Source organism: Danio aesculapii, chromosome 21, assembly GCF_903798145.1.
Source record: "Danio aesculapii chromosome 21, fDanAes4.1, whole genome shotgun sequence".
NCBI classification, from domain to species: domain Eukaryota; kingdom Metazoa; phylum Chordata; class Actinopteri; order Cypriniformes; family Danionidae; genus Danio; species Danio aesculapii.
In genome coordinates this window covers 15,677,004-15,692,499 of record NC_079455.1, presented here as the reverse complement: position 1 = coordinate 15,692,499, position 15,496 = coordinate 15,677,004, and the positions used below count along the sequence as shown (strand labels likewise).

The 15,496-nt window shown below is 35.4% G+C and overlaps 1 protein-coding gene across 1 annotated transcript in view; it reads right to left on the bottom strand.

Moving 5' to 3' along the window:
• Positions 1–7,901: 7,901 nt before the first annotated feature.
• LOC130215008 (teneurin-2-like) overlaps positions 7,902–15,496 on the bottom strand; it is a 98,845-nt gene continuing 91,250 nt past the window's right edge. The window contains exon 4 of the mRNA XM_056446893.1: positions 7,902–8,096. Coding sequence (XP_056302868.1) covers positions 7,902–8,096 — 195 coding nt within the window. The remainder of the gene's footprint in view (positions 8,097–15,496) is intronic.

Below are 15,496 nucleotides of genomic sequence, written 5' to 3'. Positions count from 1 at the left end.
AGTGCAGCCAAGACAGCACTCATACCATACAATGAAAAAGACAGACAACGACGAGAAATATGAGTGCTCGACCCAAGACAACTCTAGCCAATCACAACATACTAGACAAGAAAGGACTAGTAGCCGGGCTCCGCCACCCAAACAAGAATTAACAAGACCGAAGTGGCAAAATCCTGGCAATAATCAACCTCAAGGGGTTTCAAACCTTTTATGAGTTTCTTTTTTTTTGTTAAACACCAAAGAATACATTTCAAAGAAAGATGAAAACCTGTTGATTTCCATAGCAAGAAAAACTATGCTAAAAACTGCTGAGGAAGTCAATGGTTACAGATTTTCAGCTTTCTTCACAATATCTTCTTTTGTGTTCAACAGAAGAAAAACAGTCAAACAGGTTTGGAAAAAGTAAATGACCTGAGTTAGGTAATTTTAAGTTTTGGGTGAACAATCCCTTTAATGAATATTGTGGTATGGGTTTTGTGGTGTTGTTTTCTGTGATTTTTTTTGTGTGAAACTTTATGTGCTGCCATCTTGACTAGGTCTCACTGGAAGAAGAGACAGTACAGTCTTAATATGATCTCCTGGCTAAATAAAGAAAATAATAAGAGCCTTTATTTTTATCATTAATCATATGGCATTTTCTTCTTTTTAAATATTATCCAAATGATGTTAATAGAGCAAGGGAATTTTCACAGTATGTCTGATAAAATTTTTTCTTCTGGATAAAGTCTTATTTGTTTTATTTTGACTAGAATAAAAGCAGTTTTTAATTTTTTATGAACCATTTATGAACCATTTTAAGGTCAAAATTATTAGCCCCTTTAAGCTATTTATTTATTCGATAGTCTACAGAACAAACCATCTTTATACAACAACTTGCCTAATTACCCTAACCTGCCTAGTTAACCTTATTAATCTAGTTAAGCCTTTAAATGTCCCTTTAAGCTGTATAGAAGGGTCTTGAAAATGATCTAGTCAAATATTATTTACTGTCATCATGGCAAAGATAAAATAAATCAGTTATTAGAGATGAGTTATTAAAACTATTATGTTTAGAAATGTGTTGAAAAAAATCTTCTCTCCATTAAACAGAAATTGGGGGGAAAAATAATCAGGGGGGCTAATAATTCTGACTTCAATATATATATATTCAATATTTAAAGGAACCTTTATCTTCCTATAATTGAAATTAAAATATTAAAATTAAAAGTATTAAAAACACAAATTAAAAAAAAACTATTTCACAAACTATGTACAGTTGGGGTGTCCAAACTCAGTCCTGGAGGTCCAGTGTTCTGCAGATTTTAGGTCCAACTTGTCTTAACACACCTTCACAGATGTTTCTAAAAAGCCCAGTAAGAGCTTGATAAGATAGTCCAGGTGTGTCTGATTGGGATTGGGGAACTAAACTTTGCAAGACACCGGCCCTCCAGGACTGAGTTTGGGCCCCCCGATGTAATAATAGTTAAAAAAAAAAATTTAACTAATTTAATTCACAATCCATCAGACTAATCTTGTCACCATTTTTCATATCACCCGCAGCTCATTGTGAAGAGTAACATTAGGAATGGTACAGCACGAACACATGAGAGTCTCTAAAAATCTCCAGTAACTTCTAAAAACATTCGCTAGTCGCTTTTTTTTTATTTGGTGATATGGAGTCTGAAACATCTCTAAGTTGGCAACACTGGCTGGCAGTGTTTTAGATCGAAGCATTCACACCTCGCGCATGTGCAGTACAGAAGGAATGTTTTATTGTTCATGGGGGTCCTCGCTTTTGAAAAGAAGTAATAACGTTAAAATCTTAACAGCTATAGACAGATTTTACAGCATATAATAGAAAATGTATAAAAGAGCTATATAATTATATAGGCTATATAGGCTTCTTGGCATTGGTTGGGGCCCTCTAATTCCCCTGCTTACCTCGCTTATTGGTTAAGTCCGCCACTGATCACATACGTTGTGATTTATGTAAATAAAGTTGTACTTTGTACATATTAAAATGTATAATAATATTTAAAATGTTATTAAACGTTAATGTGGATTTTTGCCAGCTTATTCATCTTTTTTGTGGGGTAGATATAATAATCTAATTTCTCCTCCCTGAAACACAAGCAAATTTCTGCCATTGATACTTGGGTAATTAAATTAATATCATAAATGTGCAATTAGTCAACTAATGGCTTAAATGAGCAACTATTAATCAACTACAATAAATCTTTAGTTGGGGGCAACTCTAATAATTACCAATTAGCCATTTATACAGTATCCCATATATTATAAAGGAGAGGGAAAAAAATTGAGTCTTCAGCACCACATTTCTTTTCATAAAGAAAGGAAACAATCCACTTTAACTGAGCAATATCTGCATTAAAAAGGGGGTCACATCTGCCTACAGATGCCCACCAAAACAAAGAAGCAATCTAAACAGTGCAGATTAAATTATGTGTAATTTGCAGTAAATTACCTTGTCTATGGTTAGTCCTCTTTGAAATTGTCGGCTACAATATTCTGCTGTTCAGTTGTGTGCTATTGGTGTCAATCTCAAAACTAACTCTGCATATCCAAGCGGCCAATTAGTGTGTGAAGCAGGCAGACAGGCATGCACACGGAGAATGTGTGTGTCTGTGTGAGTGTGTGTGGAGGAGCAAAAGCAAAGGAAAGAAAGTCAATGAATTCAAACGACACTTGCAGAGAGCAAGCGTCTTCTTTTGGGCTTTTGGTAGTGGACGCTATAGCAAACATCTCAGATAAAGCGGAGAAGAAGCCTTGCAGAAAATCAATAATTCATAGGTGACGATCAGATTTCTGCTCTGCCCGTCGTCAAGGTGAGAGAGCAATGCTGAGCTTCGTTCTGTGCCAGCTTTCTGCAGCGGCCTGGAAAACGACAGTGGGCTTGTCAGGGAGAAATGCCTGCTATCGACGCCTGCCTGCGTAATGATGTGCTCGTGCAAACGTGCCTGTGCGTACCGCTCGGTATTGCTGACTGACAGGATACCTCTCTCGCTGTGACACTAAGAGCTTCACTGGCTGAAGTTCCAGACCAGAACCTCACCGAGATCCAGTCACAAATATTTCAGGAGGATTCAGACCAGCAGGCCATTACTGGGACCTCAGCCTCTGTCTGTCAAAGTGTTTCCGTTTGACTTTGCATCTCTGAGAGTGGACTTTCTCACCATCAGGATCTGGGAGTAAAGGTATCCACCTAATATAAAGGGATAGTAAATCATTTACTTGCCCTTTACCTGTTCCAAACCTTTATGTGCTTGTTTCTTCTGTTGAACACTATAGAAGATATTTTGAAGAATGCTGAAAACCTGTAACTATTGACTCACATTGTATTTGTTTGTTTGTTTGTTTTTTTTTTTTTTTTGTATTTTGCTGTCCTACTATGGAAATCAATGGTTACAGGTTTTCAGCATTCTTCTAACTTCTTTTGTGTTTAACAGAAGAAAGAAACTAGTGAAGATGTATAATCACTCGAAGGAGGGTAAACTGTGATTTAACTGTCCCTTTAAAGGAAAAGAGTTTTAAAAGGAAAATCACTTTTAGCTTAACTTAGCATAAATCATTGAATCGGATTAGACCATTAGCATCTCACTCAAAAACATAAAACAAAAAAAAATTGACATAATTTTCCTATTTAAAGACTCTTCTGTAGTTAGGATGTGTACAAAGATCAAATGAATATACCCCTCAATCCTTATTAATTGTCTTCTGTCTTCTGACTTTCTAACTGGATTTTATTGATAACTGAAAATAAATTCACGCTAATTACTAACTAATCCACAGAACATTTTAAATGTTCGTTCATTCATTCATTTTTATTAATAAGGGGTTGTCACAGCGGAATGAACCGCCAACTTATCCAGCATATGTTTTATGAAGCGGATTCCTTTCAAGCTGCAATCCAACACTGGGAAACACCCATACACACACTCTTTCACACACATACACTACAGCAAATTCAATTCACCTATACCGCATATCTTTGGACTGTGGGGGAAATTGGAGCACCTGGAGGAAACCCATGCAAACATGGGGAGAACATGCAAACTCCACACAGAAATGCCAACTGACCCAGCCGGAGCTCGAACCAGCGACCTTCTTGCTGTGAGGCGATCATGCTACCCACTGCGCCACCGTGACGCCCCATTTTAAATGTTTTTTAACTAAGTTTTCTCTTAAAACAAAATCACAAAGCTGCTGAGACAAGCTTTTAGTAATTATTCTAGAGCAAAGCGTCACCTTGGAACTATAAGGTTCTAGCTGCATTCTGAATGATTTTGAGATATTGAGCTTCAAAATTTTTGCATTCCATGGCAAACAGTATATGTGTAACATTTTTATTTATTTTTAATGGTCTTAAAATGTAAACAACTTACAAAAAACACATCCTATAATTTAAATAAGTTGTCATTTAATAAGAATATGTCAATAACTCAATTTTGACAAAAATGTCAGATAGAACCTTATCATTCTAAGGTGATGGATGGTCTCAAACTCAATTCCTGGAGGGCCGCAGCTCTGCATAGTTTAGGTTAGCACCAACTCAAACCTGCTTAATAGTCTTTAGTAGTCTCGAACACCTTGATTAGTTGGATCAGCTGTGTTTGACTAGGGTTGAAGCAAAACTGTGGGGTGCTGCACCACCCCAGAAATCAAGTTTGAGACCTGATATAGAGCAAACTTTTAAGCTGATAATGAGGGCAGGATTGACCTATGCACATGTAAAATATTTTTGATCATTTCTTTTAAAGATTTTAAAATGCCTGCTAAATTATTAATTTCATTGTAAAAAGTATGTTCTTTGATTTAAATGTTGACATTATAAAGATGTTATTCCAATGATACAAGTTAATGTATTTTTTTGGAAACTAATTAAGCAATTTTTTAATGCTTTTAAATTATTTTTAGTAAAACATGCATATTTGCATGGCCAAATTTGTATTTATAGAGCAAATATTTGTGTAAATATATTTTTGAGAAATTATTTCTGGGCCTTTTTTATGTAATTGAAAAAGTAAAACATACTTCTCACTACATAGAAACAATGCACTTAAGTTGTTAAAGGCTCATTGTTTTCAAATGTTTCTGGAATGTTTTCTTTCTAAGGCAGACTGCTGGATATTTTTGGTTCATACCTTAGAATTCCCTAGAATGTTTCACTGATGTAGCACCTATGTTTTGAGAAATAAAATATATATAATCCTAACTGACTGCCCTTTATTTCTTTGCAATTCTATCCCAAATGGACATGGATTCTAGAGTACCTTTAGACTTAAGATGTTTTGAATATGGCCACTGATGTTCAACAAGTTTAATATTTCAAGGATATAATATATATATTTTTTGTTTAGAGAATCAGATAATCAAAAAGCATTTATCTTACCTCTAAAAGTTGCAGAAAAAGTTTACTTAAATATGCATGAAGAAACGGGATCTTTCATAGATATACTGTATTACAAAATATTGCAGAGCCCAATATTATGTTCATTCATTCATTCATTCATTTTCTTTTCGGCTTAGTCCCTTTATTAATCAGGGGTCACCACAGCGGAATGAACCACCAACTTATCCAGCATATGTTTTACACGGCGGATGCCCTTCCAGCTGCAACCCATCACAGGGAAACACCCATACATTATCATTCACACACGTACACTACGGACAATTTAGCTTACCCAATTCACCTATAGTGCATGTCTTTGGACTGTCATTTGGAAACCGGAGCACCCGGAGGAAACCCACGCGAACAAGGGGAAAACATGCAAACTCCACACAATAATGCCAACTGACCAAGCCGGGGCTTGAACTAGCGACCTTCTTGCTATGAGGCGATTGTGCTACAACTGTGCTACCGTGACGCCCCAATATTATGTTGTCATATTCAAATTAAGGTTTAAAAATAAATAAAGGAAAGATTTTTAAATATATAGGCTACAAGTGGCACTAATAAAGCAAGTATATGTTCGACTAACTGTTAGTCTCTGCATGTGCGCCTTGTAAACCATTAGCAGATATGCATATAAACAGCTTTTTAATTAGCAGAGTAATCAAGGATGATAGTAAGACATGCAAACATAAAAGAAAACCAAAATGGTTCTGTCTCAAGATCATGGCCATTGCTAGGCCAATTTTAGAGGGCCTTTAATGCTTAAAAATTAGCAATTAGCTCTGTGAACTGTGCACTAATCTGTGATCGCCTCAGTCCTATTTAAAAATTGATATGAAAACAGTGACAGACTTCGGCTCTTCCCTGTATTTCAGCACATTTTTCATTTAATCTACAGTCTGCAGCAGTGAAGAATGAGAAAAAGAGAACAAGGTGTGTGTTTTTATTGATAGATTGTTATAATACCTGCAAGCCTACAGGGATTTTGTGTGTGAAAGTTTTTGTGTGATTGTTATCCAGCATATGTTTTACACAGCGGATGCCCTTCCAGCTACAACCCATCACTGGGAAACATCCACACACACTCATTCATACACATACACTACGGACATTTTAGCTTTCCCAATTCACCTGTACCACATGTTTTTGGACTTGTGGGGGAAACCGAAGCACCCAGAGGAAACCCATGCGAACACAGGGAGAACATGCAAACTCCAAACAGAATTGCCAACTGACAATAACAATTTAACAATTTAAAATTGATTCTTTTATTGTTATTATCCTTAAACTTTTATTATCTTTTAACATTTTCACTTTAACTGAAAATGTGAAAAACTGAAAATCGTAGAATCGTCCATGCTCGACAGATTGCCGCCAATAGACATTTCAAGAGTTAGATATTGCTTGATAATAATAGCAGGTTTGGCATGCTGGCCCGGGAGAGAATCCTGAACTTGGACAAAATTGAGCCCATGGCTCCCGCCTGGTGAATAAGCATGTAAGGGGGTACGAGATCAAGTAGTCCTCGAGAGCTCCCCCTGGTAAAGAAGGAAAAAGGTAGAGATGGGGTGGATGGGGGATTTCTTCGGAAAACAAAGATAAGGGAGTAGATTTAGACATTTTACTTATAGTGAGTTTGGATTAATTTGATTGGCTTACTAATGATTATAGATGAGAGACCAGCTGCGATCAATCATATCACATGCTCCTCTGGAAATTAATATGTGAAACTTCACTTTAGGATACACTATTAAAAAAATCCAGGGTTCCACACAATTCCTTCATGTTGTCGCAACACAAATCCATTAAGTTAATTTTATTGTTTTAAGTGGATTGAACAATAAAAAATTTGACTGCGTACAATGAACAACCGTATAAGTCCACAAAAAGGTCTGCATTTTAAACATTAAAATAGCATCACAGGGAAATTGGGCTCACACGTACGCTCTGCACTCTGACTACTTCAAAATTGTGAATAAGTCATGGTAGGCATTTCTCTCTGTCTGAAAGCAGTCGACCAATCACAACAGCCTGAGTCATCGGACCAGTCAGCGCAGATTAGCATAGTGATAAGGAGGAGTTTGGGAACAAATTAATTGCTGAATAAATCATATGGGAGTTGTTGGGATAATTAGGTAAAAATAAATGCATATTATAGGACAATGAAAGTGTTTTATGACCTTGCATGCACATCAGACTGTTGTTGGAGATCCCTAAAACCAAAATATGACCTTTTTTAATGCATAATAGGGGCTGTTTAAATAAGTTAGATTTTTTGTTTTGAGTGTGGTTTATGATTTGGTCTTTAGCTAATATTCCTACCACTTCACAGATTCAGGAGCTTGTTTTTGTGCTAAAACACATGGTGAAATACTCTATTAATTTAAATTATTGTAATTTTCAGGACTCTCTCCTAAATCAGCAAGTCATGTGCTACTTTTAGCCCTAAGTTGTTTCGCAAATACGAGCCCAGATCTTTGATGCGATGTGACAGCCAGCACGAAGCCCCTCAGAGACCCTGAGGAGAACTGGACTCAATCTTGCATCCACGGGTCTTCAAACGCGAGCAACGGACCACAGCCGGATGGCAGAGCGGCAAGGACAATCCACCCAGAGCAGGCCACGACCAACCGGGTGTAACGAACAGAACTGCTGGCTCTCTTGGCCTATGGCTGGCGAGTGACAGGGAGCTCAGGTATAAGATCTGGAAAGCAGTCATCAATCACTTCAAAGCAGAGGCTGCTGCTACTCCTCCGCACTGCGCTGAACTTTAAACACACAACAACAAAGAGACGGGCTTTCAATCAATCATAATGACATGCTCCTCCATGGCCCTGTTCAACCAGCAAACCTACTTGCAGTCAACTACACATCGCTCTTCATTTAGTGCTTAACGCCCAAGCCCTCTGCTAAAGCATTAATGCATCTCCCCCTCTCCCAGACGCCGACAACAATCAAACTTCTGATAAAGAGTGTTTCGGAGAAAGTCGGAGAGAGCAAAATAAGACTGCATTTGCATGCTGGAACGGAAACTTCAGTGCTTTTCAAGAGGTTCTGCTGTATGTAATTTGGCTGCCAACACTGAATGCAAAACTGCTGCATGCTGTGACAATCTCAGCCAATCAGAGCCGCTATACACCTGGAATTAAGATGCATTTTTGGCCATCGCAAGTGGATGATGGCGAACAAGGGTATAAATGCGGTTTATAACATTTAGCTTGGCCACTTTCGACAACTCCCAGACAGACTTAAAAATGCATTCAAATTTTTGCTTGCATAATGTACACAGTGTTGGGAAGAAAGAATATATATATATATATATATATATATATATATATATATATATATATATATATATATATATATATATATATATATATATATATATATATATATATTGTCTCTGTTTCTTTTCATTTAGCAATTACTTATTTTGGTCATTTAAAAGTCATGTATTAACTGAAGTTTTTCTCGAGTCTGAAATGTTTAGCATATTAATGAAGGATTTTTGCAGAAGTAGATAAATACTGGTCCAAAAGTAACTCCAGCTCAGCAGAAACTTCCTGTCAGTAGGAAGGTGTTAAAACTGAACAAAATATGTGAATGAGAAAAGTCTGAAGCCTCCTTTCCACTACACATGACAAACGACAAGCGACCTACCAGAAGTCATTCATTTCCAATAGAGAGTAGTCTGGGAGCTGAGTGGAGTTTCGATCATCTACATGCGGAAAATTCGGATCGGAATTGAGCTGCGGATCCATTGAAATATTTGAACTTGGCGACTAGACCGTATGCTACTGGCCGACCGGATGTGATGTATTCCAGTGTTGTCCAAGCAGGTCCGTATGCGCGATATGAGAAATCCTATATATTTTTTTTGCTATTTTTTGAATCAGAAAAAAAAAATATATATATATAAACATTCATAAATGTAAGTAATAAAGTAATAAAAATATAATTTTTTTATGTTGTCTCCACATTCCCTCCAATATTTTTTGCGGTCTATGAGTTTCTAGTATTCATTCATTCATTCAACCATGGTGAACGCACAGAGAATAATGGCTCTTGCTTTTGTACTCGGACACTGCGAGAACAGCTTCTCTCCAATGGTGCATGTCAGAATTGAAAATTCTGTTCGACTGCCACAAGGGGGTGTATTCCGACAGTTGTGTCCAAATGTCGTGTGCAGTGGAAAGGCGGCTTTATGCTTTTATTGTTGTGCAGAACATTAATAGAGAAAGAGGACTTATGTCTGGGGTGCGACCAATGGAGGACTGGAAAATGATTGCCAAGTGACAAATTTTGCCTATATAAGGTGAAGTCAAGCATTGCTATGGACACACCTGCTATAGAGCTCAATGATTATCAGTTTATAACTTTGTGAAGTTTTACAAACAAATTTCGAGGGGAGCATGTGATATGATTGATCGCGGCTGGCCTCACGTCTGAAATTAGCAATAATCTAATTACATTTGGATCTACCCTTTGCAAAGGGTCCCTAGCACAACAAAAGAGTACCAAACGGCGGAGCAAGACGCACAACTAAATGCTTTTGGTTTACAGAGATACATCACTCGCTCGTGCAACAAGCCAGGATATGAAAACAAGGAACCACCATTTTTAAATACACAGCCAAGAGATTACACTGTAATAATATATACATATAATAACAAGCCATAGTCGACCCGAGTTTAAACAAACCTTGTCTTCGTCTTGATGAACAGCCACAAAACCAAGAAGATAGCAGAATCTACCCTGTGCCTCGTAGTTTTTACAAGGCCGCCTAAAGCGTGAGTGGTTTTGCTTTCTTGCGTGCGTTCGCCGCATGTCTATATTTGAAATAACAAACTTCTTGAGCTGATAATAATAACGTGCGTGCGATTATTGAAGCTTCTGACATCCGATCCTTTCAGAAACGGACAAACGTGAGAATGAAGAGCAAAAAAACAAAGGAGAATCCCGACAAAACAAAGGAGCAAATGATTGTTTCAGAAACCTAAAACATGAACAAATTGTCATGTTTAACTATTTTCATCACCTTTTAGACTATTATGAACTCGGAATGATGGAATTACTTTCTAACAAGAGGTTACATGTGCTGGTGAAGATTAAAGATACAGATGAGAGGTTTGCACTGACTGTGGGCTATATGTTGCATGTTGTTTTGTACCCAAATAAGGACTAAATAACATGTTGTGTGGAGCTTTTCTGTAATTGGTAACATATCAGAGACTGTAAGGGGCTGTATGTGTTCATATATGTTGCATTTATTTATTTAATATAATTGCAGATGTTACTGTTGGCTATTTCGCACTATCCTTGATCTGCAGTTATATTCAAAGCATGTTCATAGAAAGGTTAGTAATGAACATTTATACACAAGTATTTATGTGTATAAAGCATCTGTTTTGTGAGAAAATAGTGAGTATTGTAGAGCAAATAGTGAGTATTTTCATTTTTGGGTGAACTATCATTTTAAGTTCAGGTTCAGGGAAAGATTCAGATATAGTACCTTGTTAACTAGCTTATGTAGTGAATATGAAACGTATAAAGTATGTACGTGCAAACTGATAGATTTATTAAAAGTAGAAATGACACATTTGTGCAATAACTCTTAGGTCCGCCTTACACATCAATATCTGCAGGACTGTCTACTGTATATAAGTGGTGGAAGCAACAGCCCTCTCTCTATAGCCTATTTATTTTATTTTCATATTTTGTATGAACGAAATAAATAAAGGTTCCAATGAAAAATATATTATTTCAGGGCGCAAATTGAAAGAAAAGATCAATCAACCAATCCATCAAGCCATCAATTCATCAATCAATCAAATGTAGGGAGCTTTTAGCAGTCACCTACAGTACTCACATTATGAAGGTTTTAAATATGAAGATATATTTCTAGAGCACTATTTATTCAGTTAAACTGTAATTTTGCACACACCTGAGATTACAATACACCAATGACATTACGGTAGCAGATGAAGTAAATACAATCTTTTATTAAAAATCCGTGTTTCCCCTACCTTTTATAAAGGTCAAGTATAAAAGAATACTTTATTTAGTAAGTAAATAAGCCCATTAAGATACACTGCAGTGACAAAAGCTGCACACTTTGTTGATTAAAAAAGTTTTTAAAATAAATGTACATTTTTAGCTTGTACGGTTGTACAGTTCAAACAATTGCTCAGTTTTTTACTGCTGTCATTAAAAGAAACAAAGTTACACCACGACTTCTTGTGTCAGTTTCAGTCTGAACAGCCATGCACCCCCCCACCCCCCCAAAAAATACTAAATCTAGGGGAAACACTGAAAATGTACTACTTATTACATAAAGAGAGCAAGAATATTGTGCAGTGTGCCCTTTAAAAGCTAAAACAACAACTCTGAAATAAGAGCTTGCAGTTTATCTGTCAATCGTCTAAAATCAATCTGAAATTCTGTAAAGTTAAAAGTCGGACCAAGAATTAAACATTTTATTAAAGCAATGAAATATTTTTGACAGCTTCAACTCAAGTTTAAACCTAAAATATACATAAATAATATATTAAAAGCATTCATGAGGCATGGGCTGTTAATAAATGGGCTTTTGTCCAATGAGATTTTTTGTAACTGTTATCATATCTTGCTAAACATGCTTCAAGCCTGAAAACACACACACACACACACACACACACACACACACACACGCGCGCGCACACACACTCACACAAACTACAAAACAAAGCATGAATGGCAGTAAATTACCGAGACAAAGAAAAAGAAAAATAACTGTGTGAATTCCAATGCAGTTTTTGTTTGTTATATAATGAAATAATAAAAGAATCAACAAGCCCATTCTTTGCAATGAACGCTTCTAAATCCCGTTTTCTAAGCACCTCACTAAAAAGCACAAACCTAATAATGACTCACGGCCTGAACTGTACCATTTTAACACGCAAATACATTTTCACAAGACTCTAAAAGGCAGATTTACTGCATGCGGCATCTCGCAGCTGTTAAGTTTAAATGTGAATGCAAAACAGCACGAGCGATGAGGAATAAAAACAACATTTTGCTCAAAGACCAACTAAAATAGATAGAAAGGGGAAAAAAAACTTCTGAAGGGCGTAGCGAGACTTTGAGACGAATGTCGAGGCTTAATTACGCCTGCCGAAGCAGTTGTTTCTGTCTCCTGCTGCCTTTTACCTGTGATCCCTGTGATTTCTGAGAGCATTTTGCCAGTCATATGAAACAGCATTCAACAGTCATAACAAGTACAAAGAGAAATAAACAAGAGTGAAAAGAGGCAAAGATAAGGATTTAAGCTGGTTTGATAAAACTGCACTCGATATTGAAGCTGTGCCAGCACTATCTTCAATGGTACACATTGGCAATGGGGTGTGTTTGGTGAGATGTTCCTCAGTGCACTTGTTGAGATGCTTTTGACTGTGGATCTCTGTGTTTGCTCTCTAGGCTGATTGAACAGCAGATTTGGGCCACTGCAGGGTCACTGTATGCTCTACCCCACACTGAGAGGGTGAAAGTGGGTCACTTATGGATCATCACACGGATTCTGAAGAAAAGTTTAATTCATGTCTGTCCTCATATAAAGCTATTGTAGGGCATCAGAATATGTGGAATGCATGGAATATAATCTTTAATATGAACTTTTTCATTTATTGTTTCATATTTGAATGTCGAGTGTCCGATAACTTTCATTATATAGAAACAGAAGATGATCAAAATGTCCAAAGTTCTTTTATATATTTATATTATTTCAATAGTTCTCACTTAGCTAATGACTGATTATAAAGCTTGTTTGACATGCTGTCCCGGGAGAGAGCCCTGAGCTCATAAGATCCTCCAGCCCGAGGCTCCCACCCCTTTGCAAGGCGAGAGGGGAGTTCGAGCTCAGGTAGATCTTGAGAACTCCCCTGCTGTAGTAGCTAATGAACAGATAGTGATTGCTCTTAAGAGATAAATACTTACTAGGTGCATGTCTATGGTGCCGTTTTGTATCGGTCAGTTAACTTAAGTAACATGTTTTTGGACGGTGGGAGGAAACCGGGGAACACGGGGAAAACCACTGAGCCACCGTGCTGTCCATCTAGGAAAAGAGGAGGAGTAGGGGTGGATGAGGGGATTCTTTAAACGAAGATGGTTGTTATATGGAACTTAGGGTATCAATAGTGGCTTAGAAATCGTCTGATTGGTAAATCATAAATTGGATAATGCCGGACCAGCCGCAAGCTATTAAATAAGCACGTGATCCTCTCTAAATTAGTTTATAAATAAACTCAGAATCAATATTCAGTGAGGACACACAGTTAAAGGCAACATTATTAACCCTTTTGTTAAATTATATTTTTATACTTTTCAAATATTTGTTATATACGGAGCAAGAATATTTTCACGGTATTTCGTGAGAGTTCAGTTGTACGAAAATGTTCGATTTTAAAAACACAACCCCATCCCTATACCCAACCATCATTGGGGGAAAAGCAAATTATATTAAATTGTATGAATGAGATCATGAATTAGCCACTAAATCAAAAAGTTACACGTAGTGTGAGATCCTGTTGGAATATCCTAGAATGTTTATATAAGTTTTTTCTTCAGTTTGGCTGAAGTTATATATATATATTAAGGTCAATATTATTGCCCCCTTAAAAAAATAAACAACCTAATTAACCTAAAGTATTTAAGCTTTTAATTTGCACTTCAAGCTAAATACTTTACTGTAAAAAAAACTGTTGTGTAACAGGTTCCATGTTTACATTTTTTTCTGTTAATTTCCAGTTGTGAATTGTATTATGGGATGTAGAGGTCTGCTCTATTAACTTTTGATGATGAAAATTTAACTGTGCATTGTATCTATAGGGACTACTACTAAAGTAGTGGTTTAAAACAAACAATGAAATATGTCAAATTAAAGTCACTTTTTCAAACTTTTCAACAACAAAAGTTGTTGGATGACATTTTAAGGTCACACAATGCAGTTAAAAAGCACAAATAAATAAATTAATAATAATAATAATAATAATAATAATAATAATAATAATAATAAACATGAATCACAAAATGCAGAGAATTGTTAATTAACAATTTTTTTTTCCATGTAGTGTTTTGCAAATTAACTAGTAAAATATTATATACAAAGACACATTTCTTTTGGTCAGAAATTAATTATTTATTATATTTATTTACAAATATATATTTCATATTTTATTTAAATAAGTAATTAAAACAATTGTTCAAAAAAGTGTTGGATTTTTTTTTCTCCTTAGAAAAAATGTAAAAAAAAATACAATTTCATCTTCAATATTTCACCTTTAATAGTTTTGCCTTCAAATGTGTAACCATAACATTATACAAAATAATATTACACACTCACTCACTCACTTAATATCCTTTGGTTTAGTCACTGATGTAAGGGGTCTTCACACCGAAAATATAATAAATAGATATCTGTTATTAAATGTAAAAACAAATGTTAAATTGTTAAATATTTATTAAAAATTTAAATAAATGTTTTCTTATTGTATGCAATTTCAAATGAAATTATTACTAAAGTCATTATTGCTTTTATTACTTTTACCATTAATAATAATAATAATAATAACAATAATAATAATAATAATAATAATAATAATAATAATAATAATAATAATAATAATAATAATAATAATAATGATAATAATAATAATAATAATAATAATAATAATAATAATAATAATAATAAATATAATATAATAATAATAATAATACAATTAATATTAATATTAAAGTGATTTCTGAAGCATCATGTGACTCTGAAGACTGGAGTAATGAAGCTGAAAATTCATTATTAAAAGCATCGGAATAAATAATTCCATTAGCTATTTTTGAACAGATATTTTATATTGCAATAACATTTCACAACTTTACAATTTGTACTGTATTTTTGATTAAATAAATTCAGTCTTGGTGAGCAGGAGAAGCTTATTTTAAAACATTTAAAAATCCTACTGACCCCAAACTTTTGGCTGGTAGTGTATATACAGTATATAAAAATATATGGTAATGTACAGTATATGCAAATGTAACAAGTGTAATATTGGCCAATTACAAACCAGTCTAATA